We start from the raw sequence: 25922 nt of genomic DNA, 5'->3' as shown, positions 1-25922 counted from the left end.
ACAGAAGTTTGGTGAAAAGACAACACAGTTCACACTCAACCTGCAAAACCTACCCCCTGAATATACCACAAAAGCTTCTTATAGTCATGGCCATGTTTCTCCTCTCTGTTTTGTACCAAAATTCACCAGCATTTTTAGTAAACCAACAAACAGCATAAACAAAGCAACTAAGTTAAGAAACACAAACAGAGAAAGCTCAGAACATCAGAGGCTAAGGAAGGGCTGATGGCCCTTGGCAGCAGAGGGGAGTAAATTCTGGCACTTTGTTCCTGCAGTCTCCTAGCAAACGCTTTATCATAAATGCTGACCATTGCATTTTTCTGCATGGTAAACAGCTGGAAGTGAACTTTGCTACTCTTGCTGTTATTTGTAATGGTTTGTGACAGAAAGTAGCAGGTACGTACTCTGTCTTGTAAATGGATAAGGCAAGCTACATTGCCATCAGTCCCCTCTTTTGTTCGGGTGACATCCCAGGAAGGAAGCAAGCGTGCAGGATTAAAAAGCTCAACTTCTATCTTTGTAACATGGAAATGAGCTGGGTAATTATACCCTCTTCTTTATAAAAACCTTGCAGTTTGTTGCCTTCACGGAGTTGATCATTAGATGATGCGGCAAATTGTGACTGAGCCAATATCTGTGTTTCTGACTGCTGGTAATTCCTTCTGCAGAAAAGACTGTGAGAAACAGTGAAACAGCAGGGATAAGGTGAAAAAACACAGGGAAAGCGGTAGGGAACACAACAAAACAAGCATTGCAAAATCCTACCAGCCGCTGGCAATGATGATGCTGCTACTAACAAAAGCCAGCAGCTACACTGGAATGAGACTTAAAAGATATCCAAGAAAGAAGAAATGAGAGGTCTGGCATCTCTGAGGCCTAATTATGTCACTAAGATTTGCAATCATTATGAATCTTGGAGGATGTTCTGTAGGAGAGGAGTTTTCTACCAGATTGCCATTAGAATTCCTTTTTCACCCCGAGAGCTATTTGCTCAGTGTTGTGTTTCAGTAGGCACTCCACCGGTTAAGTGAATCTTCCCTTTTGTAAATGCATGTAACAGTGCAAATCTGCTTTTACTCAGCCTCCCACCTAAGTGAGGCTTTTATTATAAAGCCTCTCACCGATCTGCCTGTGCTGACAGAAGGCAGGCATCCTGTAAGGCGGCTATGTCAGCCCACAAGCACAGTAGTAAGACAGACTTCTTCTGGTCCCTAGAATGCAGGTCTGGATTCTTCAATAAGGAAATCCATACAATCATCGTTACCAGCAAGAAAAACAAAAACCCAAAGCAAAGCAAGGCTAAAATGAATCTGATACCACAGAAACAAGAGGGAAGTACACAACACATTCTGAAAAACTGTGGTGTGCTCTACACCAGTCCCTTGCCCCAGCCAAGACATATCTGACATTTTTGCCATCTCTTGCAAACACACAGCATCCACAGTAAGAAAGACTAACCAGTTGCTAACTTCACAAATGATTTGTAGTGATTGCAATTAGGAAAGGTTTTCCTTAGGAAGAGCTTCCCTCTTTCTCAACATACACAATTAAAACATTATTAAACTTTATGTAGAAAGTTACTTGCACTGAAAAAAAAAGAAGTCAATTTGTAGTACGCAACAGCCATCACCTGCACAAAGGAAATATACCACAGCATGTCTCCATCTGAAAAGACACCATCAGTGCTGAACAGCTCAGAGATCTCCCCCATCCTCAGAGAATTTTAAGGCCTGATGCTGAACTTCATACCACTGTAGCCCAAAGACCTAGGCTTCAAAGCCCAAAACTTGAGGAAGACTCCAAATTCAAATCCTTCTGTGGATTATCTTTCCTCACACAGGTAAAGGAGATTAACTGCATTTGAGAAACAGAGACCACAGCTATGTTTTTCAGAGACAGACTGATTGAGGTGAGCATCCCAGCAATCAAGCATACCTTGATACAACTGCTCTGTTCTGCAGCCACATTTCACACAATGTGAAGTTTTGCATGAATGAATAATCTCTAACAGAATACACAAGTTTGCCGCCTCTCTAAGAAACCAAAATCTTCCACGCCAGGAAGATAATATGTCAGGATTATAACATGGCTTGCAACAAAGCAGGCTGCAGCTTGGGTCACCGCTCATCCCCCAGAACACAGCTTTACACTCTTGTAAAGCAATTCTGGTAACGTACCAGTGATGTTGCCATTAATACTAAGTAGCTACCAAAGCATCACATGTATGTTCATTCCATCTGTGTGTCAAGGCAAAAGCATATTCCCAAGTTGGATGGCCACAACCCACTCCAAGGTCATGGGTGGAGCTTCTGCCCACTGTTCTGTGGTTTGGCTAGATCCTGCAGGACCTCTTCCTTGCAAAACTCTAGCAAATTTAAAGAAAGCATTTAGCAGCATGCTGCACGTTACATAAAGCAAGACAGAGGTCATAGAACACAAATAAAAGCTTCAGTTTAACATCTGGAAGAACTTGTGATGGTGAGTCACAGAAACACACAAGACTGCGAATCTGCCCACATACACTCCTGCAACACAGGAGATTTGCTCTAGGAAATGCACTGTCCACATCTGATGTGCATGCATACACACAGCAATAGCTGACCAGCCTGTTAGTAGCTGTGGTGGGCTAGCCTTGGCCAGCAGCCAGACACCCACCCATCCACTCATTCACTCCCCTTCCTCAACAGGACAGGGGGAGAATACAGGATGACAAAGCTCATGGGTCACAATAAAGACTGGGAAATGGCTTCTTAGTTACCATCATGGCCAAAACAGGTTCAACCCGGTGAAATTCAATTTATTGCCAATTAAAACCAGAGAGTTGGGAAATGAGAAACAAAGACAAAAAAGTTCCTCTTTGCTGCTCCCTCCTTCTCCTCACACTCTTCTCCTGCTCCTGCTACAGCCCTTGAAGACAGACCTCCTCCAGCATGGTTTTTCCATGTGCTGCTGGGGAATCTTTGCTCTGGTGCCTGGAGTACCTCCTCCCCCTCCTTCATTGACTTTGGTGTTCACACTGCTGTTTCATGCTCTCTTTCCCCCCCTCTCCTACTCTACCTGTCTGGCATTTTTTTTTTTTTCCTCCTTTAAATACATTTTCACAGATGTGCCACCAGCTTGGCTGATAGGCTCAGCTAAGTCCTCCAGCAGGTCCATTATGGAGCCAGCAGGAAACAGCTGTGTTCTCTTCTCCAGCCTTTTCTCACAGAGGCCACCCCAACAGCATCACCACTGCCAACACCTGGACACTTACACCCAGCTGAAAAGCCTACTGTGGAAAGCATTGCAAGACTAACAGGGAAAATGGGGGTAAATTTCCTCACATTGCCCCCTAGTGAGACCAGAGACATCAGCTACCAAGGGATGGATACCATCAGCAATGTTAAATATCTGGAAAGCATACCTTCCCTCGCAATTTTCAAGGAAGAATCGCTCAGGCCAGAAACTTCTCCGGGCTGGGGAAGATCTTGGGGTTTCTGTGCAGAGCATAAGTTATGACAAGAATATTTGTGCCTTTTGCTACCCTCCTGAAAAAAAAAGGGAAAGGGAGAAGAAAAGTCAAAACAACAGCAAATAAGTGACTTTCTATAAACTGCTTCACAGTAAAAAAGAGAAAACCCCCACCCTTTACTTGGAAAACCTTCTCAGTACTCTCTCCTGCAGACCTTCCAGCACCCATCCCAACCACCTCTAGCTACATAAAGCTCCATAATGGCCACAAAACACGTTCCTACCTTCACTTCTTCAACCTTGATAAAGGAGGAATGGAAAACATACCAAACACCTTGTCTAGTTCTCTGTGAATGTTCTTCTAGGCTTCAAATTACGTCCAAGTAGCGGGCACAGCTGCTGTATCATAACAGCTGCTGTTGTATCATGGCCCTAGAGGTCCAGATTTACAAAGACATTCACTTCAACACCATTCCTGTGCACAAGTAGGCTTCGTAAATACTTAGGTGTGCATTAGTCCCACACCATGAGAAAAACAAAAATCAAGAGTGAAGAACTCTATCCAACTCTTTTGATTGTCAGGATGTAAGATGACCTGTGATTGTCAGGTGCCTGAAAACTGACCAAACAGGAAAAGTGTTAAAGTACTTCTGGTAGCCAGCAAACACCCCTCTTCCCTCTCCTCTGCCACCTGAGAGCATTCCATTGCAGCTCTAGTAATTAGCAGATGTTTCCTTTCCAGCTTCAGAAGCAGATATTTGTTGCATCTGTTCTTCTCCCCATTCAGAAATCCAGTAACAGAGCTCCATAGCTCTGCAGAGGTCAGCAATCTTCTCTCTTTCACAAAGTACCAGATGATGAACCTCTCTTCGCTATGTGGTTCCCACTTTTGCATTATAGAAGCAAACTGGCACATATTAATCTTTTCATTTAATCCGCAGTATAAGACCTGGCTTGCCATGAAGTGCCACAAGATGGTAAGGGACAGATTTTGCCATCATTTCTCTGAATTCTTGTCAATGTCTATAGAGTAGAGGAGGGAGCACTCACAAGATCAAAATTACATTTTGGACACACCTCTGAAGACAACTTAAATGTCAATTTTGAACATGATGTCATCTTTGACCTGAGAGTTCTGAAGAAACAGCAGATTTACCTGCAACTGTATGAAATCAACCTGTAACTCCAAAGCAAAGCATTCTGCTTTCTCAAATACTACACCATAATACTGCCAGTGAAGAAACTTAGTGTAGCCAAAGGAGAAAAATACAAAGGCAAGTAATTTAAAAATGCTTTAATTTAATCAAAAGAATGCAATGTCTGATGACCATTTACACAAACCAGAACTCTGATAAACATTACACATATAAAATATACATTACAAATGCTTTGCCTTGGATTACCAATCCTTGAACATTCATAAAAAGAAGTGAGGAGAACTCACTATTAGTTCCCAAGCAGAAGAAACTGATTCTATTCTTAACTTCACAATTTGGGCAAATAATTAAGTTTTTCTCCTTCTCCCTTTCCCTTTCAACAGCTCTTCAACCACATCTACTTCCATGCTCTGATGGAAGGGGGAATCCCTGAATGCAAATGCACACAGCACTAGTAGCCAGGGACCTGATCAGGGCTGTGATCTCTGGGCAGAACGCAATGCCAATCTCCTCTCTGATGTTCCTATTTGGGTCTACACAAAAAGATAAGAAATAATGCTTTAATCAGTTATGTACATGTTTTCACGTTATAACTTCAAAAGCTTGGATACTAAAAAATATTATTGATTTTTACAGTAACAGGCAATATTTTATCAGATATCTCAAGAAGTGGGAATGGTCTTGGTGTCTTGTCAGCATGCAATTTCAATTGCTCAGGATCTATAAACATGTTTGTCCTGACAAGGAAAACATTGCTTCCTGTATACAAAGTTTATCCCAGCAGTTCCCACTATAACTGATGAACAGAACAACGTAAGTAGAAGCAATGAATGAATTCCATCTCAAAAGAGTTAAAAGAAGAAAAGGTAGGGACAGACAATATTTACAAGAGAGCAAATGCAAGAAGCAGACAGACTGAAAAACTGGAGAAATGTTAAAACAGGAGTTAAAGAGAAAATGTTAAAAAGTATAGATTTTATATATGTTTGGACAGACTAGAACGCCTTTAACACTGAGGAAACACAAAGAAGTGGTAACAGGACTTCATTTCCTAAACATAACTTATTTGCTGCTATAGGTAGAATAACAATTCCCTAAGGAAAGACATAAAAATGAGGATGGCCTGAGAAGAAAGTGCAGCAGCAGCAGCATCTTGACTCTGCAAACAGAAGACACCCCCAAAACTCTGGGACCTCAAGCATTTATTTAATTTTACTCTAATTTTTAATCTAACCTCTGGTCAGACAACTTTAAAAGAAGGCAATGCAGGCCTCCGGAGGATTGCAAGGCTCAGCAGAAACCAGCATACTGCACATGTTCTTTGTTACACAAGGCACTAGCTGGAAAATATAGTGCTTCAGTCTTCCACTCAATGCAGGGGGGTTCTGTTTTCTTCCTAAGATGGGTTAAGAAGCAACCTAAAATCTCTTTCTTGAGGTTGGAAGATTTCTCTGAAAGGATCTGTGGTAATGCTGTGAGCCTAGAAAAGGTAAAACATTGTTTGTTAATTGTGGCAGAATCTGAAAGACTCCAAAATTATGTATGAGTTACTTCCATGAGCCTGCTCAGATCAATGTTTGCTAACATGCCCTTATTCTTACATCACCTTTTATATAATTATGACAATCATCTAATTATTTTAAATTCAAGGAACTTCTAAACAAATAAAGGTTATGTACATGCACTCAAATACCCCAGGAAGTAGCTAGTCAGCTTTACTGTAACAACAGAACTAAATTCGCCACATAGGGCTGCTCCCTTTTTTGGTGTTATAAATGGAAGACACAGTTGCAAATGAATATTGATTTTTTATTTATTTAAGAGAGCCTTATATTTATGTTAAAAAAGCACATCTCCAATTCTATTTTTCCCCCCATGTAAAAAGTTTACTAATTTGGGGAATTTATACACAGGCTAAAATAAAATTCATGTCATGAAACAGGAGGGCATGGAACAGTTCACAAACATCTATTTGTGTTGCTACTCTAGCAGCTGCAAAACATCTAGCCTGTATACCACATACTCTTGCCATAATTGTAAATATGCTGAAATCTTCACAAGAAGAAAAAAGTTCAGATGACAGGGAATCCTTTTCCTTTGTTGTGGTTTAACCCCAGCCAGCAACTAAGTGCCATGCAGCCACTCACTCACTCCCCCACTGCGGGATGGGGGAAAGAATCTGAAAAGTAAAAGTCGAAATACTCATGGGTTGAGATAGACAGTTTAACAGGTAAAGAAAAAGCCACGCACGCAAGCAAAGCAAAACAAGGAACTCATTCACTACTCCCTACAGGCAGGCAGGGGTTCAGCCATCTCCAGGGAAGCAGGGCTCCATCACATGTAATGGTTTCTTGGGAAGGCAGACGCCAGAACTCCAAACGTCCCTCCACCCCTTCCTTCTTCTTTGTCCCAGCTTTATATACTGAACATGACGTCACATGGTATGGAATATCCCTTTGGTCAGCCTGGGTCAGCTGTCCTGGCTGTGTCCCCTCCCAGCTCCCCGTGCATCCCCAGCCTGCTTGCTGGCAGGCCAGCATGAAATGTTGGACAGTCCTTGACTGCTTAGCAACAACTGAAAACATCAGTATGTTATCAACATTTTTTCATCCCAAATCCAAAGCATAGCCTCACACTAGCTTCTATGAAGGAAGTTAACTCTATCCCGGCTGAAACCAGGACACCTTCCATATAATAACAATGAAAAGCAGCTTTGCAGGGTTCCTAGCTGTAACTCTGACTGTTATCTCAGACCAAATGAGAAGAATCTTCAAAATCAAACTCAGAAAACTTGGCAAGCACACCTGTTCTTTTATGCAGAGACGGCTCTCACTGAGCACTTTACTTCTTGACTGTGCTGTGAGTTAACAGGTGTTTTTGGCCTTTTGCCTTCCAAGTGATTCTTACTTTGCCTACCTATTAAAAATCCTTGACCCGTCCCTCTGTGGTTAGCAAATTCCATGGGAGTCAATGATCTCTTCTGAGGTGTGTCTGTCTGTAAAAAGGAAAGACGGACTATTAGCTACTATGGTATACTTACCTACCGACATGGTTACATTAGTTTTTATGATATAGTCCAGCAGATTGAGTCCTACCAAGCGGCAAAGCTCTAAGCTTTGCATAGATGCCCTGCACACTTCTAGGGCACCGACATCCTCAAAAGAACTGTTTGATGCATTAGACTTGAAAAAAAATCTCTTCCTCATACACTAATCATGCTTTTCAAGGGCCCACACCCTCTCAAAGCCTTTTAACATCCTGCTCTCTACAGGTAGCAGGAATCCCTGTAAACCAGAAGTCAGGAAAGACCCAGTAAATGAGACCTTCTGTAGACCAACAGTGGGCATGAACAGAAGCTTCTTCATTTTTCCACGTCTCTACTTACATTGTAACGTACCCTGAATGTATGGGTTGTGTTGGGCCTTGAAAACTGATCAATAATAACAGTTCTTTCTCTGAGTGGCTGTCGCTCTGTACCACCAGGCACTGCACTTGACACTCTGCTGTAAGCATATCGTCCTCGACGCTGAGAGAACTAAAAAGAACATTGAGAGAATGCAGCAGTTGCCCTGGTTAAAGTAATAGTTTTTCCATTGCCATACAAAAAAACAACAAATCACAAGAAAATAAAAATATGTTTTCACTAACCAAAAGCACTGATTTAAGGTAATTTAAGGGTACTCAGGTTTCTCAAACAGATTTGAGACTGTTCCCTAATATTAGTCTATAATCTCCAAAGGCTTACATTAATTAAAATAACAGGCTTTACATGTGTCTCAATTCAAAACATTATTCAGAGGCAAAATAGTATCAAAATACCAATTTACCTTCATTATGGTGATTTATTACCTCCCTATCCTTCAAAACTAGTGAAGTATCAATAATGTTGGGGGTTTTTTCAGTCAGTATTCTTTTCTACTTCAGTCAGCATAATTTTCTACTTCTTATAACCTAATATTAGTGAATAAAACACTGAAAAGAGCTATTTAAATCCAGGTGCATGTAAGTGCAAGGTCACTATTTGGTTGGTTAGTTGTTTTTCTTTCTTTTTTTTTTTTATAAAAACAGATTTTTCTGTTTTCAGAAGAAAGTCTGTTCACCATGATCTGTTTGTGACCTGAGGCTTTAAACTGGCTTCTCTACATTCTAATGGTAACCCAAAGTAACACACGTTAGCATGTTAAGGCCATGTATTATATACAAACCAACAAAAACTGTAAAATTGCTCATTTCAACCAGTGACATAGAGCAATTTATTTCCAGATAGCTTGAAGTTTTTCACCAGTACGAAAATGAACACAACTTACAGAGCTCTGTTGCAACTGAGGTACTGAAAGATATTGTTCAACAGCCTCCGAGTTTATTGGTGGTAACTTGTTCCAGGTTGCAGGTGCACGAGCAGAAGATAAATGACCTGAGCTGGCACCCCTGCAGAATTTTAATGGTTCCTCTTTTAGGAAAATTCATATTAAAGAATTCTTCACTGAAGTAATATGAAATTATTAAGCAGTACATTTCTTTGTAGAGTTCAGCTGCAGAAAGTAACAGTACCTAATATAGCAACAAAAAAATTAAACAAATGCCCCTCCTCAAACCATATTGTTCTGCTTTCTTGTTTTTCCTCTCTGAATTCTAGAATCCACAGTAAATCTCACATTAATTCTCAAGTGTTTTGCAAAACCCTTCACTGGTAAAGTTTCAGTAAGGTTCTGAGGAAAGCAAAGAATAAAATGAAAAAACTCACAATTTAGTCCCCCTAAGGATTTCATCATTGTATATATTAGGAGCTTTTGAGGAGAGTTGGTCAGAAGTGAGAGATGGTAACCTACGATGGCTTAGTAGCTTCCTAGAAGATGCCAGCAGTACCCGAGATGATGAGAGAACACTGTTATCAGCAATCCTCTCCAACCTAGTGTGCACTGAATTTGGAGCACTGGAGCCAATGCTATGCTGTTTGTCTTCTTGCTCATTCCTAGGGAAAAAGGAAGGAGAATGAGATAGGGAATAAGGATGAATAAAAAAGTAAAAGTATTTCTTAACAGAGTATCATTGCAACCTCTACAAATCATTGTCACATCAGTGATACACACAAAGGAGATGACCGCCGTCTTATTGTCTTTTTATAACTGTAAAACATCTTTTGTACGATATGAGTTATGCCGCATTTTAAAAATGTCAACACCAACACCTACTGTATTTTTTCCACTGTGGCAACATGCCTCTGTTGGAGCGGTTTTGCTTGAACTGTCATCACACCATTCAAATCACTACAGAAGCTGCTGGAAAAATGGTGACCCTAGTAAAAGCAACAAATATACATTAACCTTAACTTTTTTTTTTTTGAAGGAAGACCTCAAAAGCCCATAGTTAGAAGATCTTTCACTTGTTTCTTAGAAAAGTTTATGTTAAGATGGTTCAGTAGAATTCTCAGTAGTAGAAGGGGCAAATAGGTTGTTTTGCTTACTTTAGACAGTTTCTTACAAACAAAACCTAGATAAATTAGTTACTGAATTTGAACTCAATTTGCAATAAGCTTCAGTTGAGGCTAGAGTTTCATTCTCCAAAATTTCAATTTTTCCCTCAAGCACAGGCCAGCCCAAGGGCACAGAGCCTGGGCATTACTTATCTAAGCATTTTACTTTTGCTGCTGGGACCACTACAGAACCAAGTGTGCCAATGGGAAGCACCAAGACTGTTGTGTTCTCTTTTCCACATTTCTTATCTTGTTACCTAGCAAGCATGGGGAAAGAGCAGATGGAAGAGAATGAAGTTACTTGAACTGAATAGAGAGAGACAAGAGGGAAAAAGAAAAAAATCCACAAAACAAAACAAAACAACACACTAAAACACCACACACACACACAAAACCAACACAAACAAAAACCCACAAAACAAAAAACAAAACCCCAAACCAGAAGTAGTGGCTAGAAAAGAAGAAAAATGTGCATAACAGGAGCCGGGGACAGAGGGATGAGGTGGCAAGCAGGACAGAAAAAGGCATTTTATCAATATAAACATGAGTTTCCACACAGACAGGTAAGGCCAAGTGCTAGCTTGCTGGTAGATGTACAGCAGAGTCCCCTTTTACAAGAGGCAAAGGAAAGGAAAAGGAATGAGAGAGTCTGAAATTCACAGGGTTGCAAGTAATGAAGTTACTTGAACTCCTGAAGAACTCCTGCACTTGGGTCACAACAACCCCATGCAACGCTACAGGCTTGGGGAGGAGTGGCTGGAGAGCTGCCCGGCAGAAAAGGACCTGGGGGTGCTGGCTGACAGCCGGCTGAACATGAGCCGGCAGTGTGCCCAGGTGGCCAAGAAGGCCAACAGCGTCCTGGCCTGTATCAGAACTGATGTGGCCAGCAGGAGCAGGGAAGTGATCATCCCCCTGTACTCAGCACTGGGGAGGCTGCGCCTTGAATACTGTGTTCAGTTTTGGGCCCCTCACTACAAGAAGGACGCTGAGGTGCTGGAGCGTGTCCAAGGAAGGGCAACGAAGCTGGTGAGGGGTCTGGAGCACAAGTCTTATGAGGAGCGGCTGAGGGAACTGGGGTTGTTTAGTCTGGAGAAGAGGAGGCTGAGGGAAGACCTTATCACTCTCTACAACTACCTGAAAGGGGGTTGTGGTGAGGTGAGTGTTGGTCTCTTCTCCCACATAACTAGTGATAGGATGAGAGGAAACGGCCTCAAGTTGCACCAGGGGAGGTTTAGATTGGGTATTAGGAAAAATTTCTTCACTGAGAGGGTGGTCAAGCATTGGAACAGGCTGCCCAGGGAGGTTGTGGAGTCACCATCTCTGGAAGTGCTGAAAAAAGATGTAGATGTGGTACTTCAGGACATGGTTTAGTGGGCATGGTGGTGTTGGGTTGACGGTTGAGACTTGGTGATCTTAAAGGTCTTTTCCAACGTTAACGATTCTGTGATTCTGTAAAGCCCTTCAAGTTGCAACTTCACATCCCTGCAGTCCAGGGAAGAATTTTTTTTCTTAATTCTACCAAGAGGAAATGACTGGGCTACAATAAAAGCAGAATTATTTTCTAAGGAGGGAATACAGTCTCCTAAGTATTTTTGTAAACCAGCCTCAGCATTATCTTCGTGGTAAACAGCACCTTTAAGAACTACCAAAGAATAAAAGAAGAAATGCACATTTAATGAACATTAATTTTAAATGAGATTAAATATTTTAAGTATACCTAATTGGGGGGGGGGGAAGGGGGGGGGGGAACAAACTACAAGAAAAACAGAGAAACGGAAAAAGACCCTCTTCTAGCTTCAACCAAGACTCTGTCCAAAAAAGAACACCGTCTGACAGAAAGCTATTTTTACCTGTGAGTAAACAAAAGATCCACTTCGTGCTTCAATGCCTCTGGAAAGACGAACACTACCAGCATCTGCCGTAATACGAACAACTGGCAAATGTGGCAGCTTTGTTGTAACAGCTTTCAGTTTTTCCACCTGTTTGTCACCCTCTGCAGAACAGCAAAAAAAAGTAAAGGGAATAAGAGGTATTTTGTATATTCACCAGCCATCATTTGCTGGGATTCAAACAATTTTGCTCTTCACAATAAATAGAGACTTTCATACAGTTTTAAGTTTCCATGACATTTAAAAAATTACCATAAATGATGTTTTTCTGAAAGCGTTCCCATTTGTTTATGCTTTCTCTGACATTGACAAATTGGTCTATACAAGTAGACTTGGAGGCTCGTGTTTGTTTAAGAAAATACTGCTAAGACTCTTTGAATGTTACTTAAAAATTCCCAAATATTTTTTCCTTTTTTTGAAGCAGAAAAAAGATATATATACAAAAAAGAGTCTACTGATCCTATCTTTGTCTTACAGCAACTACACAGTTTCATTTTGGCTATATACCACCATCTTATTTCTATTATAAACCCAAATTCTTTTACATTCCTAGTTCAAATACCTTGGTTAGCTATCTATTTGTCTTAAGTTTATGCTGTTCAAAAAGAGAAAAGAGCACAGCTATGATAAAACTGCTAAGCTATCCTCCCTAAACTATAATGTTGAGCTAAACAATCCACTTGTGCTGTGAAAAACCCTTTTGTATTTCAGCAATGCCTGAAATGTTAAGTTCTGATGCTACAAGTTATCTGCAAAATTTTGCCATTTCTTACTTTGTTGTAGACTTACATTTGAGGTTGAACACACCTTAAATTGAGGTAATGTCCAAAATGCACCCCCATGTATTCTTCTGTTACTGTCCTTTTAAAATACATTGAAAGAACTGACATTTCCCTCAGCCTCCAAAGACGACACATGCACACAAAATAAAATTTCATTTCTAGTTAACTTTCCTAGCTTTTGCTTTTCCTCACTACAGTCTGTTAGAACACAAAAACATAAAATAAAATAAGATAAGATTACATGCATCACCATTTATTCACCCTATATTAAACTCATGAACTCCTGCACTGTCAGCAACGCCATCTCGCTTTAACAATCTGACTACCTAAGGGTTCTTTTTTATTAATAAAGCTCAACCAACGAGGACTAGGAGGTTTTGATTCCTAGGTTCCAGATTCAGATCACATCACCAGTGATCCCCTGCTAACAGAATCAATTTGCATCCTGAGACAGTGATTAAGATTTTTTTTTTTAAACAAGCTCTCCCATGCCTTTTTCTTTTTACACCTCATACAAAACTCCCTGAAAATTAGTAGGAACGTATATATTAGGGGCAGTAGTGTGTGTGTGTGCGCACACATGCAGGGCAAGGCATTACATATCTCATAATGCTGTACTACCAACACAGCTATCTTAAAATAACCAGATTTCCCAAGCTTTAAGGAAAAAAAAAAAAACCCACACAACTTTCCAAAGTTAGATTCAATAAATATCATATACAAAAATACCAAATACCTGTGATACTAGTTTCCCAATTTTTTTTAATCAGTTCCTCCAATATTCCAACTACATTGCTCCAGATACGATCAAATACTTCAGAAGCCACGGCATCTTTAATACAGGCATTGGGAGAAACAGGGGGAATGCCACGCTCACTCCTCTTCTCAGCAAGACGCATTTTCTTTTGTTCCCAACTCTCATCATCACTAATAAAGGAAGCAAATTCAAGTGAATTCCCATGGGTTTTGACTTTTTCCCCCCTCCTTCTAATACACTGAATGAATAGAACCATACATATGGAAGACAAGCCAGTCAGATGTATATCACACAAAAAATTTGAATTCAAATGTACAGAGTACCTATGGGAACAGAACCAATCAAATACATATAATGATTCCTTTTCCTTTTGTTTTCAGGTGAAAAATTTAAAAAATCCAGTGGGGGCATTACAACAGAAAGATCTGCAGCTCTAGAAGGAACAGCTTTATACATGGCACTTAGTCCTCCTGCCAAATGCAACAGACAATAGTTCCCTTACAGTAGAAAGCATAGGATTTAGTCTCAAATGACTATCACATAGAACATTTCTATCACATCCTGTGTACCTGCACACACCCGCAACACTCCACAACTGATCAAAGCCAAACAACTTTAAAGGATTTCTGCAGCCTAAGAACAGCAGCGCTCATAGCCTTACGCTAACCTCCTTCCCTTCCACTACTGTGTGGACAGTTACATTTTTAATTTTTTTTACCCACCCCTCTGCCCCGCCTACCTAGGGAAGCACAGTGTAGCAACAAGTTCCTAACTTGGTCTTCTAACACACCTCTCAGGAAGAAAGTTTTAACGTTTTTCTTTTTTTAATGCCATTACATTTCTTCCTTAGGAAACGCTTTTTTTTTTTTTTTTTTTTTTTAAAAAGAAGATTATAAGGAAGATCCCAAATTCATACTGGTTTCTACTATCTCCCTTTCTCTCCTCAGTCACTTTTTCACTTCTTCCTCAAACCAGACTGCAAACTTCTTACCCTAACTGAGACTTGGCTGAATGGTCCAATGGTCCATCACAAAATGACCAAGATATTCTCCTATCAGGCTTTGTAATGCCTAATGTCTTAGTTATGGAGAACAAGGTATTTTAGAACTGAAGGAAACAAGAAACAACATCTCAAGGAGGCACAAAAGGAGAGAAACACATCTTCAGTCAAGTCTCTCTCCCAAATTCAGTTTGCTTACTTAGCAAAACAAAGAGAAAAGAATCATAAGAGGATTCTTAAACCCAAACCCTTACCAAAAAATGCAGCCACACAGGCCATCTCCTTCAAAAACAGCACTGAAAGGGTCTCGGTCTGGTTCCTCAGTTTTTGAGACCAACCATGTCTTTTTCCTATAAGTGCATCACTAAGTGCACCAAGCTTTAGAACAGAAAGCTATACTTTGTGCCCCGATAGTCCCACCGAAATTTCCCCCTCATCGAGGCCTTTTAGAAAACAGCACATTATGGTCTTTCATCCACCCAATAGCCTAGCTGCTGGCTCATGGGTAACCTAGGTTGCGCTGTCAAGAAGACAGTTGCATGACTCCTGTGACTCACAAGAGTGCTCTAAATGTGGGTTGCATCCTGCACTTCTCCTCACAAAGCTGCTGCACACTGCACAGCAAGAATTTAAGATTCCTTAGGGCAGAGAATGAGAGCACATACAGTGCAATGACCTTAAACAATCTGGTGGTCAAGGCACTCACCTGAGAAGCAATTCCTTCATTCTACTCCCTGTGTCAAAATTAAATATTCATTTTATTGCATTTCCATGCACAGAACACTTCAAAGCAACTAGTGGTTAAGACACATTCCTCTGACACGGGAGGTGTGAGTTTTGAACCACTAGAAAGATAACATACCTAACCTTCCACATGCCCAGTGAGTGCTCTGACCACTGTGCTACCGAACACAGCGACAGAAGGAACTGTATTTTACAGAAGAGAAACATAGATTATGAACCCTGATTGGGTTCACTGACAATTTTTCATTATACTCTTCAAAAATACATATATCTGTTATTTACGGCTCCTTGTCGTCAAAGGCAAGATATTCTTCTATTTTTCCATCCACATCATAAATTTCTTCTTCCAGGAATGAATACAGTGAAGAGTCTGAGGCAGAAATCCTAGCAGAACTTGAATCTAGTGATTTATGTATTGGAGATGCTGTTGGGATCAGTTTAGAGCCTGAAATGCAGAGTCTGGGAAAAAAAGTTGACAAAATGAGAATTAAATATTCAACGAAAGAAGAAAGTGCGTATTTTATTATACTGAATTATTTCCATAATACAAAAGTAATATTGTACGTATTTCTGAAGAGGGAAGACTAAAGAGAAAACTTAAAAAAAAATTACATACTCTTTTCTATTACTAGCACATTCATGGAGGCCAGGAAAACACTTAATATCCACACAGGTATCACTTCTGCTCTGAAAATGCTGAAAGCCTTCATCCTTTGGCAATAGGAGCTGCTTTCCTAGAACCCTGAATAAAAAGGAGAAGACGAGTGATATCTTAGATGGAATCCACTCCATATGCAAATATCAAGAACACAAATACCTGCAAACAGTAGGCAATGTGAAAGCACACCTTGCATTTGCTTTAAAAAAAGCAATTTACGGAGGGGCCAGGGTCTTCTGTAATACATTAACACTGCCTAGTATTTAAGTCATTAAAGTTAAGCTGATTTACGCAAGATTAGATTCTAGCTTATCTTTTTAAAGAGCAAATAGTCAAACTTGTTAGATAGTTCTTAAGCCAGATAAAGTACACACACTTCCTTTCCTATCAAAACTCTATAAGAAATGTTTAAAAAGGGATGCAGAAGACAAATAACATCTGCTATGACTTCACTTACCCAACTCCAGTAACCATCAATGTGAGCAGAAGTCCCAATCCAAAATGTTTACATGGATAGTTAAGGCTAGAATTAATGTGCAGAAAATGCACTGACTCCAACACACGTAATGCACAGAGGCAGAGAGAAAAGGTAAAAGCAACTCTATTTAAAGGTACACAAAATTACTCTATAAAACAATTTCTGAACACAGTATAACTAAATAATAATCACTGCTTACTGAACTGTTTTTCATTTTAATTCACAAGGGACGTCAAAAGAATTTGCCAGTTGCAGCTGTAGTTGCAAGCAGCAATGCTTGTACTCACCTGACCACATTTTCCCTGGGACTACCTTTTACAGAACAGAACTTTATGCATGCCACATGAAACTCTAAGCAATACCCTTTTTTACTTTTTATTTTGTAAGCCAAGAACAAAAAGCTTTCTCTTACTGATGACAGTTCTCAAATATATTTATTCCCATATGCTGAGCTAAGTAGTCATATATCAACATAGCTGTTTTACAAATTAAAAAGGACAGTCAGTGAGCTCTTTGGTGCACAACTCTCAGAAATAAATCTGGCATCCCAGAAGCAATTCTTTTGAGCAACTAGTCAACACAAACACAAAATAAGGTTTAAGCTTAATAATGAAAATAACTTTTTTTTTCTTTTTAAACCACAGATGTACCACATCTCTTAGTGACAAATGACAAAGAGCCCCACAGATTTCTTCAGATCACTTTCAACCTCTTGGACTTGGCTGGTATTGCCAGCATTAGATTTGAATCAAAAATCCTAAGTAGCGGGAATCACTTACTTAAAAATTCCACCTAGTAAAAATAATCTGAAAATATAGTGAAATGACTTAATATTTTGAATGAATTACCACAAAAACCTGTCTCCATTTTATGCATGTTCTATTAATTTTTACAGTAGCTAAAAAAGGCAAAGCATGCCTTAACACTAGCAAAAATTGCCTCAGTTTTATTTAACAATTCTCTCTTGTTCCCAACAAAGCGTGACAAGATTTGTTAGTTGATTTTCAGTTTATATGTACTAGTAACAAGCCTCTTCAAGTTATCCAAAAGCACTGAAAACATACCACAATTATTGACAGTGTTCTTTTTAATGGTGTTAAACTACTGACTAGAAGAGAGACGTGCAAGTCGATGTTTAGAATAGCTTAGCGCCACGACAACTCACTAAGAATAACATGCCATCATTTACAAAGGCAGGACAGTATAATGCCATGCAACACTGACTTCTCTCCCCTGTGTTATAAGAAGCAGTCATCAGGCTGCCTGGACATTTCATACACCTATGCAAAACAATTCTCATGAATCATGTGTGCATTCTCGTATCTGTTCAACTAGTTATTATCAGGTTAATATCACACACTGTTTTACATTGATTTACGTAGCCTAGGAAGACATTATGGCTGTACAGTGTATGTGAAGCATGTGTTCACTTTAATTTTTAAGTTCTGTTTAGAAGAATCAGTAACAGAATGAGCACTGAATTTCTTGGAATTTCACAGTATGTCTTCACTTACAGTAAAAAAAAAAAAAAAATTCTTTACAAGATACCTTGCCATACATCAAGAGCAATTCATATGAGGGTACCTCAAAAATTCAAATTAGTGTGATAACTGGTTAAAACTAGTATCAGCAAGAAATTTCCTTACCTTAGATGAGGAAATTGTTCAACCCAGTCGGCACATTCTGCTTGCAGGCTCTGAGTTTGGGAGGTCACTTTTCCTTCAAACAGCATTTCATCAATCTCCCAAAACAACTGATGAACTCTCTGTGTGTTGGCTTTATCAAAGTCCTACATATTATAAAATTAATAGTTGTTAGCAAATATGCATACATATTTATATTAAAAACTCAACCATAGTTAAAGAACAGGACAACTTGGACCAACTTGCTGAGCATCTCAGAATGGATCTTCAGACTACCTACTTTGGAAACAATTCATATGCTGCAGTGCAAAAAAAAAAAAAACAAACAACAACAACAGCAATAAAAAAAGAACAGGTAGCCGGCCTGAGCAAGGTGATTTAGCAAAAAGGAACTAGCTGCCTAGGATTAGCTGACAGAAAACATCAGTTGTAAGGTGTCTTGACTCCTGGCTCCCTCCCTGCTCCGATATGGAGTGAAGCATCCACATTGCACCTCTGCGACCCACCGCACCAAAGCTCCCTGCTCTTCTGAGCAGCACTTCTCCTGAGTAAAACAGCTAAGAGGGCCAAAAGGGGACTCCTTCCTTCTGCACAACATAGTCTGGTGGTTAGGAAACAACCCGCAGGGTGAGAAACCGCCTTCCTCAGCTGAAGGTGAGGAAGGCGTACTGAAGGGGTACTGAAGCTACAACCCAGTGCAACCAGAAATGGGCGAGTGCAGGGGCAAAGAGCCTGACTTTATCCAGTGATGTGGAAATGAGCACTTGGCTGAGGATTCCTCGGCTGGGCACTGGTCATAACCTCAGTTCTCCACTTGGCCACTATTAGACACTTTGAAACACAGAAAAAAGTTGTAATATTCAGGGCCCAAATCATATCTGTTCACTTCCAGCTGAGTGCCCAACCATTTCAGAAGGGATCACACCAAAAAGGAATGGGAAAGTAACTCTCACCCAGGTTATGATCCAGGGTCAGGCTCTCATCTGGAGGGCTGGAAGTGACAGATGGGGTCACTACCCGGAAGATTAGGGTATTATGCAAAAGATACAACAGACCTACCACTACCAGCCATGGATGGCTTTTTAAAATGGAAGTAGCAGTGACCGCAATGCTTTTGGATTTATTCAATGCTGCCAGCCTGCACCAGGTATGCCTCAGAAGTCAGCCTCCGTAATGGGTTTAACCTTCCTCTCCATCATCCACGAAACAGAACTGAGCTTAGGTAAGAGCTAAATATTTACTCAGACTGGGACATTTACATGCATGCTCATGAATATACTTTATGACTCTAAACATTAAAAATAGCTCAATTTAGATACTGCCTGCATTATGCAGTATTAGAAAACATTTTATCACTCTCTTGGACTCAGAAACCTAAGCCTACCTTTTTTGGTAGAACAGGTTTGTTTTCCCCAAATTTCATCCTTTCATATTTTTATTCCATTTCTCTTTGTTACAAATCAGCTGCACTAGTATCAACTTGCAAACAGAACTATTTTTTAAATAGTCAATTAATACACTTAATCATTAGGCTATGATGACTGAAAGTGGTTAACTTCTACAAGACGTGCTGCATGTCCACTTTCTGTAAAAATTAATCTATACTACAATATTTAGATAAAGCATACTGTAAAAGTTTCTGTGACATACATCATCCCTCCAGGAGTAAACTGAACTTCTTTCAGTAGACAAACTAGTAGTATAGCTGTTTATTCCAGACCAAGAATTATTCAACTCCGTGGGTGTTGTACGACCACTAGATGAAACTGGTGAAAGAGTTTCACTGTGAAAAGACAACAAATTCAAATGAACACCACAATGGCTTTCTGTATAAACATTTCAAAAATAACGCAATTGATCACATAACTGGACACTGATACATATTCCTGTTGGATTCAAGATTTTCAAAACGTGTTGTTAGAGTCAACGTGAAGAGTTGCAACTGTATGTTTTTAAGGAAACTGCAATGAATACATGCTCCTATTTGTACCATTTACTGCCTTAAAGGCAACTCCTTCTACAGCATTACGCTTTTTTATGTATGTATATCATTGCAACTGTAAGGACACCCTAGAATATATCCACACGTATACAAACACACATACCAAGTATTTCCACCTTCAACAATTATTTTGTTTTCTCCAGTTCAGCTAATGGGCACATCAAAACTATAGATTAAAGATAACATAAGCCTTCTTTAGAATCACAGAATAGTTTGGGTATGAATGGACCTTTAATGGTCATCCAGTCCAACCCCCCTGCATGCAGTGAGCAGGGACATCTTCAACTACATCAGGTTGCTCAGAACCTTGTCCAACCTGACCTGGAACATTGCCAGGGATGGGGCAACTACCACCTCTCTGGGCAACCTGTGCCAGGATTTCACCACCCTCACAGTAAAAAATTTCTGCCTTATATCTAGTCTAAATCTACCCCTTCTTAGTTGAAAACCATTACCCCTTGTCCTATCACTACAGACCCTGCTAAAAAGTCTGTCCCCATCTTTCCCATAAACCCCCTGTAAGTACTGGAAGGCTGCAATAAGGTCTCCCCAGAGCCTTCTCTTCTCCAGGCTGAACATGCCCAACTCTCTCAGCCTTTCTTTACAGAAAAGGTGTCCCATCCCTCTGATAATTTCTGTGGCCCTCCTCTGGACCCGCTCCAACAGGTCCATGTCTTTCCTGTGCTGAGGGCTCCAGAGCTGGATGCCGGACTCCAGGTGGGGTCTTACCAGATCAGAGTAGAGGGGCAGAATCACCTCCCTCAACCTGCTGGCCACGCTTCTTTGGATACGGCTGGCCTTCTGGGTTGTGAGCACACATTGCCAGTTCATGTCCAGTTTTTCATTCACCAGTACCCCCAAGTCCTTCTCAGCAGGGCTGCTCTCGATCCCTTCATCCCCCAGCCTGTATTGATAGCAGGGGTTGCCCTGACCCAGGATCTAGACCCTGCACTTGGCCTTGTTCAACCTCATGAGGTTCACACTAACTCTATTAAAAGCTATCACAAGAAAATTATGCAAAACTAAGCATAACATCTCTATGAACGTTTCAAACAGCATTGAGTTCCATATCTGTACACAGTGTCTTCTACGCTGTTCAACCTGGTGCACTTTAAACCTTGAGCTCTGGGATTCCAGCTTTCAGAAAGCTCTAGCTGGTCCCTGCCAGCTACCACCCACCCTGGGATTCAATGAAAGCAAGGGCAGTCAGACATACAGACCAGGCAAATCCTAACCAGTGCCAGTTGGAACGAAACTGCTTGAAAGTTAACTGACCTGCAACGCTGGTGAGCATTATTTCCATCTAACTATGAAGTCTGACTTCCCTTCCAGGCTTAATCGGTGCCCTTCACTATGCTCTGAAAATACGCAAATCCATAAAACAAACCAGGAGTAAAGTTCAAACCCTCTTATTAGGTCAATTTATATTCTGCATTATATCCTGCAATAGTTATCATCCATGATAATAACTAGAAGCATGACCAGTGAAAACTAATAACAATCTTGAAATATCTAGTTAAGCCAAGACTCCATTAATGAAGTAGTATTTCAGAAGTGAATACATACCGAGTATAATTGTTAATAGCTTCCTGCACATTTCTCTCAAAACCTGCTGGAAAAGACTCTCCACTTTTTCTGGAAACACACTGATTTGTGGAACCTCTGGACAGTCCCTTCCTATAAACACAGAAACACATAATTCCATAATATTAAATAAGGTTAACTCACACCTCCACTGGAGGGAAAAACAAAACAAACAAACAAAAAAAGAAAGATGACAACAACTCTGTTGAATTTTTCAATCCTATCTATCAACACAAACATTTGCTTGAAACAAAATACCTCATTTTAAAATAGTTTTTGTTTACCTAAATATTTTTCAGAAAAACGTACATTTAATTTGAGACTTATTTTACTCCACAGGCATCCTCCTTCAGTTTTGCACTTCACAATTTGCATGAAGCGCACATCAACACAGCAGCACCTCAGTACTGCAGGAACAAAGGCACAAACCAGTAATTGCCCACACAGTAATTATTTGCTGTGTTTCTGTTCAATCATTAACATAAAGCCCATTTTCTCAGACATCTCTCTGCATAAAAAGAAGTTGCAGATATGGTGCCAAGCAAACAGTGGCCTTTACTAAAACAACGAACTCTCAACTTGGCTGTTCTAAGTGAACTGAGATATTAGTACATCAAGAAACTGGGGCGCAATCTCAATACATTTACAGACCACAAAACATCAGTTCCTCCAGTACCAAAGACTCCTTAACCCGATATTGAAAACCAAGCCACAAACTTTCTACTATTATGCGCTTCCCACATAAGAAATGCTAGAACTTGCCCTTTTTGGTTCACCAAATACCTGAACACATGCTCAAACTTTAAAACCATCTCTTACAAACCATGAATATTATGATACAGTAAGGCACAAAAATGCCTGCACTTTTATTACTAGCCTTTAAAGAATACCTTTTAATGAAGGAAGAGACTTTTTTTTAAAAAACAGAAATTGTTTGTAATCACACATTTCTATAATTCCACTAAGTTCTGTCATTAATATATTAAACCTACTGCTACAGAATATATACAGGTGTGTCAAAGCATTTATCAGAAATGCTTCTACAGCAAGAGATCACTTAATCTGTGAAAGTTACCATTCTCATCCCATAAAATCCTCCGGTCACAACCGTGAATAGCAGCATGATTGCATCAAAGTACATTTGTGAATGAGTAACTATAAGGAAACAGCTCACATTTCAAGAATTTTCTTGATTTCTTTTGCCAAGGACTGTAGATTGGCCCTGCAACAGTTAGGATTGCTCCACCTTCTTCCTATCCTTTCTGATATTTTCTTGCCTTTATGCAGATTATGACAACACATATGTCAAAATCTAACTCCCCACTCAAATGGATCACATCACACATCCTACTCCTATGCCTTAGCTAATAAGCCACCAAAAACCTACCACAAGTTAAACTTCTCATCAGGGAAGACCTTGAATTGCAAATTCTTGGAGGCTGGTACAACAGCAGTGGAAAGCACCTCTATGTGTTTACTCTGAATTTCCTCCCTCTTCCCTCAGCATTTGTTTTCAGCCACTGTCAGAATGAGAAGTGGTACAGTCCAGTCCCCTGAAGACTTCATTTTGTCCTAACAAGAAGATCTACCTCCCAGGCAATAACCGTGAGCTCACAGCCCATCTTCTACACAGAAAGTTGGTTCCTTCTGTTAGGTACATCCCTCTCTGCCATTTCATTTGCCATGTTATTGCCTAGGCAGCCCTATAAGGTCTTTCTCAATTTTTTTCATAGCTGACCCTTGTCCTTAGTATTTTTCCACAGCTTAATATCACCACCAAGCAGCTTCACTTCACTGCTCACTCCTTCACCCAGTCAACTAGGTTGAACTGCCCGGGACAGAGCCCTGTGAAACACCACTGGAGGAAGAAACCATCTACTGCTACCCTTGGTTTCCTACTATAGTTACTTGCCTGTGCAAGAACCCTTTCCTCTTGTGTTCCAGCTGCTTCATTTACTTGACAGACTTTTGGGAACCCAAGCTAACTACACTGGTTGGATCCCCTGTATCTATAAGGCTTTCTGACTTCTCAAAGAGCTCCAGGTGGGGAGGGGGTTATGGCTTTGCAGGAAACTTGAACCTACAAACATGAAAAAACAGAAACATCACCAATAAAATTCCACTGACTTTCTCTGTGAAACAAAGCATATGCCTTACACTTAACGGCGTAATACACAACGTGAGATAGAGAAAAAAAAAGTGTTTCTGACACATCATTCCTCTGCATGCAGCAGTACTACTCTTCCTGACTTCTTGGACCAGGTGCCATCAGAAGATGAGCCAAGAAACGACTGCAATAGAACAAAACGACAGGAAACCCCCCCTCCCAGCCCAGCACTCCCCCGGCGCCGGGCAGGGACTGCAGCAGCCCGCTCCCGACCGCTGCCCACCCCTGACCGCGGTCCCTGCGACCGCAGGCACCAAGCGGTGACGGTACAAAATAACAACGCTGCCCGCCTACCGTCGCCCCCGGCTCACCCCCCCCCCCGCAACCGGGCAAGCACCGGGGCGCGGCCCCCCCGCCCACACTCACCCCACGACGAGGAGCCCCCGGCCGCCGCAGCAGCCGCCCGGGGGGGCGGCGCCCCTCGCCCTGCGCATGGGGGGGCGGTGGGGACCCCCGCACCGCCCCTCGCACCGCCCCCGGCGAGGAGGAGGAGGAAGACAAGGAGGAGGAGGAGGAGGAGGAAGCCCGGCGGTGCTCGCCCCGCAGCGCCTCGCCCGGCTCCGCAGCGGATCCCCCCACGCTCCGGCGCTCCCGACCCAAAAGAGCGCCCGCAAAATTAAACCTCACCCTGAGCGGGAGGGGCGCACATCTCCCCGCCCCCCGAACACGCAGCCAAAAAAGGCTCCATTTACGGTCTTTCACGCCCAGGGAGGGTTTCCCTCGCCTTTACAGATGATTAGCAGTTAGGCGGAGCTGGACAACCCAGTAAAGAATTGTCCTTGTTAATTAACGGAGTTCCCCTCCGAAGGAGCCCTGCGCAAAGCCTCGGTCTGCCGGAGCCCCGTGGCACGGTAGAGCACGGCACAGCCTGTCCGCCGCAGATTACACCAGATCATCCATCTCCAGCCACAGCACATAAATCCTGGTGTCTACGTATTTTGCTGAAAGCCTCTCTCCCAGGAGAAAGTACATCTGCTCATCAGCAAGAAAAAAATAAGTCTTCTTACCAGGAAAGGAGAAAGGCAACATTACAATTGCTGAAAATTAAGACTGAAGAAGTATGGTGTATGAAACCTCTCATTACAGGAAAACTAACAGCAGCATTCATATGATATTTAAAGTTTCATAACCAAGCAAAATCCTACACACTAAGAAAGGTGTATGGAAAATGACAATGCATTTTTCCCTGGATAGTCAAAGAATTCTTGCCAAATAGCTTGAAAAAAAAAAAGTTCCACATTCTTCTGATCCAGTAAAACGTTAAGAAAGAATTTGCTTTTACATGTGTTGTAACAGCTCGCTTTGTCCTTAGCAATCGTTCTTCCGTAAGAGTAAGTTCGTCTGAAATCTCAAACGCACAAAAAAAGCATAGTTCTTTCTCAAGCTACATGTACCCAACAAGGAGCTGAAGATCTGGAATAGCAAGTTATGTCCAGGTTAGGAAAAATGCAATTTTAACTCTAAATCACAGCACATCCATGTGTTTATGGAATGCAATTTTTACAAACAGAACACTGGAGAACTACAACTGCAATTCCAAGAGTATTTAGAACACAAAGCAAATTCTTTCTCTGAAACCTTCTGAAGATTTTCTGTACCTTATTTCAAACTACGTACCCTGAAATGCTGTTTTGGTCACTTCTGTCCTGAAGACCTACCCACACATGTACAAAAATAGTCTTTAAGAGTATTTTGCTATTTTTTTTTTTCCTATTTTCTAATCTGCTAGAACCAATTAGAAGGAAGGCAACATGCTGCCTAACAAAGGGCCAAGACCACACAGCCCTACATAAAGTCCAAGCAGGCAAGCTTTGCAGCAAAGATTTACGCTATCAGTCCAGGGACAACACTTATTTGCAGACTTCTCTTGTTCACATATGCAAGCAGCAGAGGATGGCAAGCAAAAATGCCGATACAAAGTCATCAATCACTTTTTTTTAAATCCTTGTGTCAAGGGTAACCATTATGGATGTCAAAACTACTAATTATCCTACAAAATCACTATGAGGAGAAAGACTGACATCCACAGTAATTGTCTGCACCCAGCTGAATTGCTGTGGTCATCTCAGCTTCCTCCCCCTTCAATATGCCTTACAACTTACACTTCAAAATATAAAAAAAAAAAAATCCCAAACCAA

At 40.9% G+C, this 25922-nt stretch overlaps 1 protein-coding gene across 1 annotated transcript; it reads right to left on the bottom strand.

Annotated features, from left to right (window-relative positions):
* Nucleotides 1-6025: 6025 nt before the first annotated feature.
* On the bottom strand, nt 6026-24218 carry FAM149A (family with sequence similarity 149 member A; the record flags this gene model as incomplete). The annotated part of the gene is made up of 14 exons (XM_081999319.1): nt 6026-6087; nt 7524-7602; nt 7993-8133; nt 8915-9035; nt 9352-9579; nt 9800-9903; nt 11931-12073; nt 13488-13678; nt 15535-15711; nt 15869-15994; nt 18035-18177; nt 19682-19814; nt 21600-21710; nt 24151-24218. 14 exons carry the CDS (start codon nt 24216-24218, stop codon nt 6026-6028), a joined length of 1827 nt encoding a protein of 608 aa, XP_081855445.1.
* Nucleotides 24219-25922: the final 1704 nt, after the last annotated feature.

This window comes from Phaethon aethereus, assembly GCF_964289735.1.
Source record: "Phaethon aethereus genome assembly, chromosome: 4".
NCBI classification, from domain to species: domain Eukaryota; kingdom Metazoa; phylum Chordata; class Aves; order Phaethontiformes; family Phaethontidae; genus Phaethon; species Phaethon aethereus.
The sequence above is the reverse complement of the archived record's forward strand: the minus strand, read 5'-3'. Positions and strand labels throughout refer to the sequence as shown.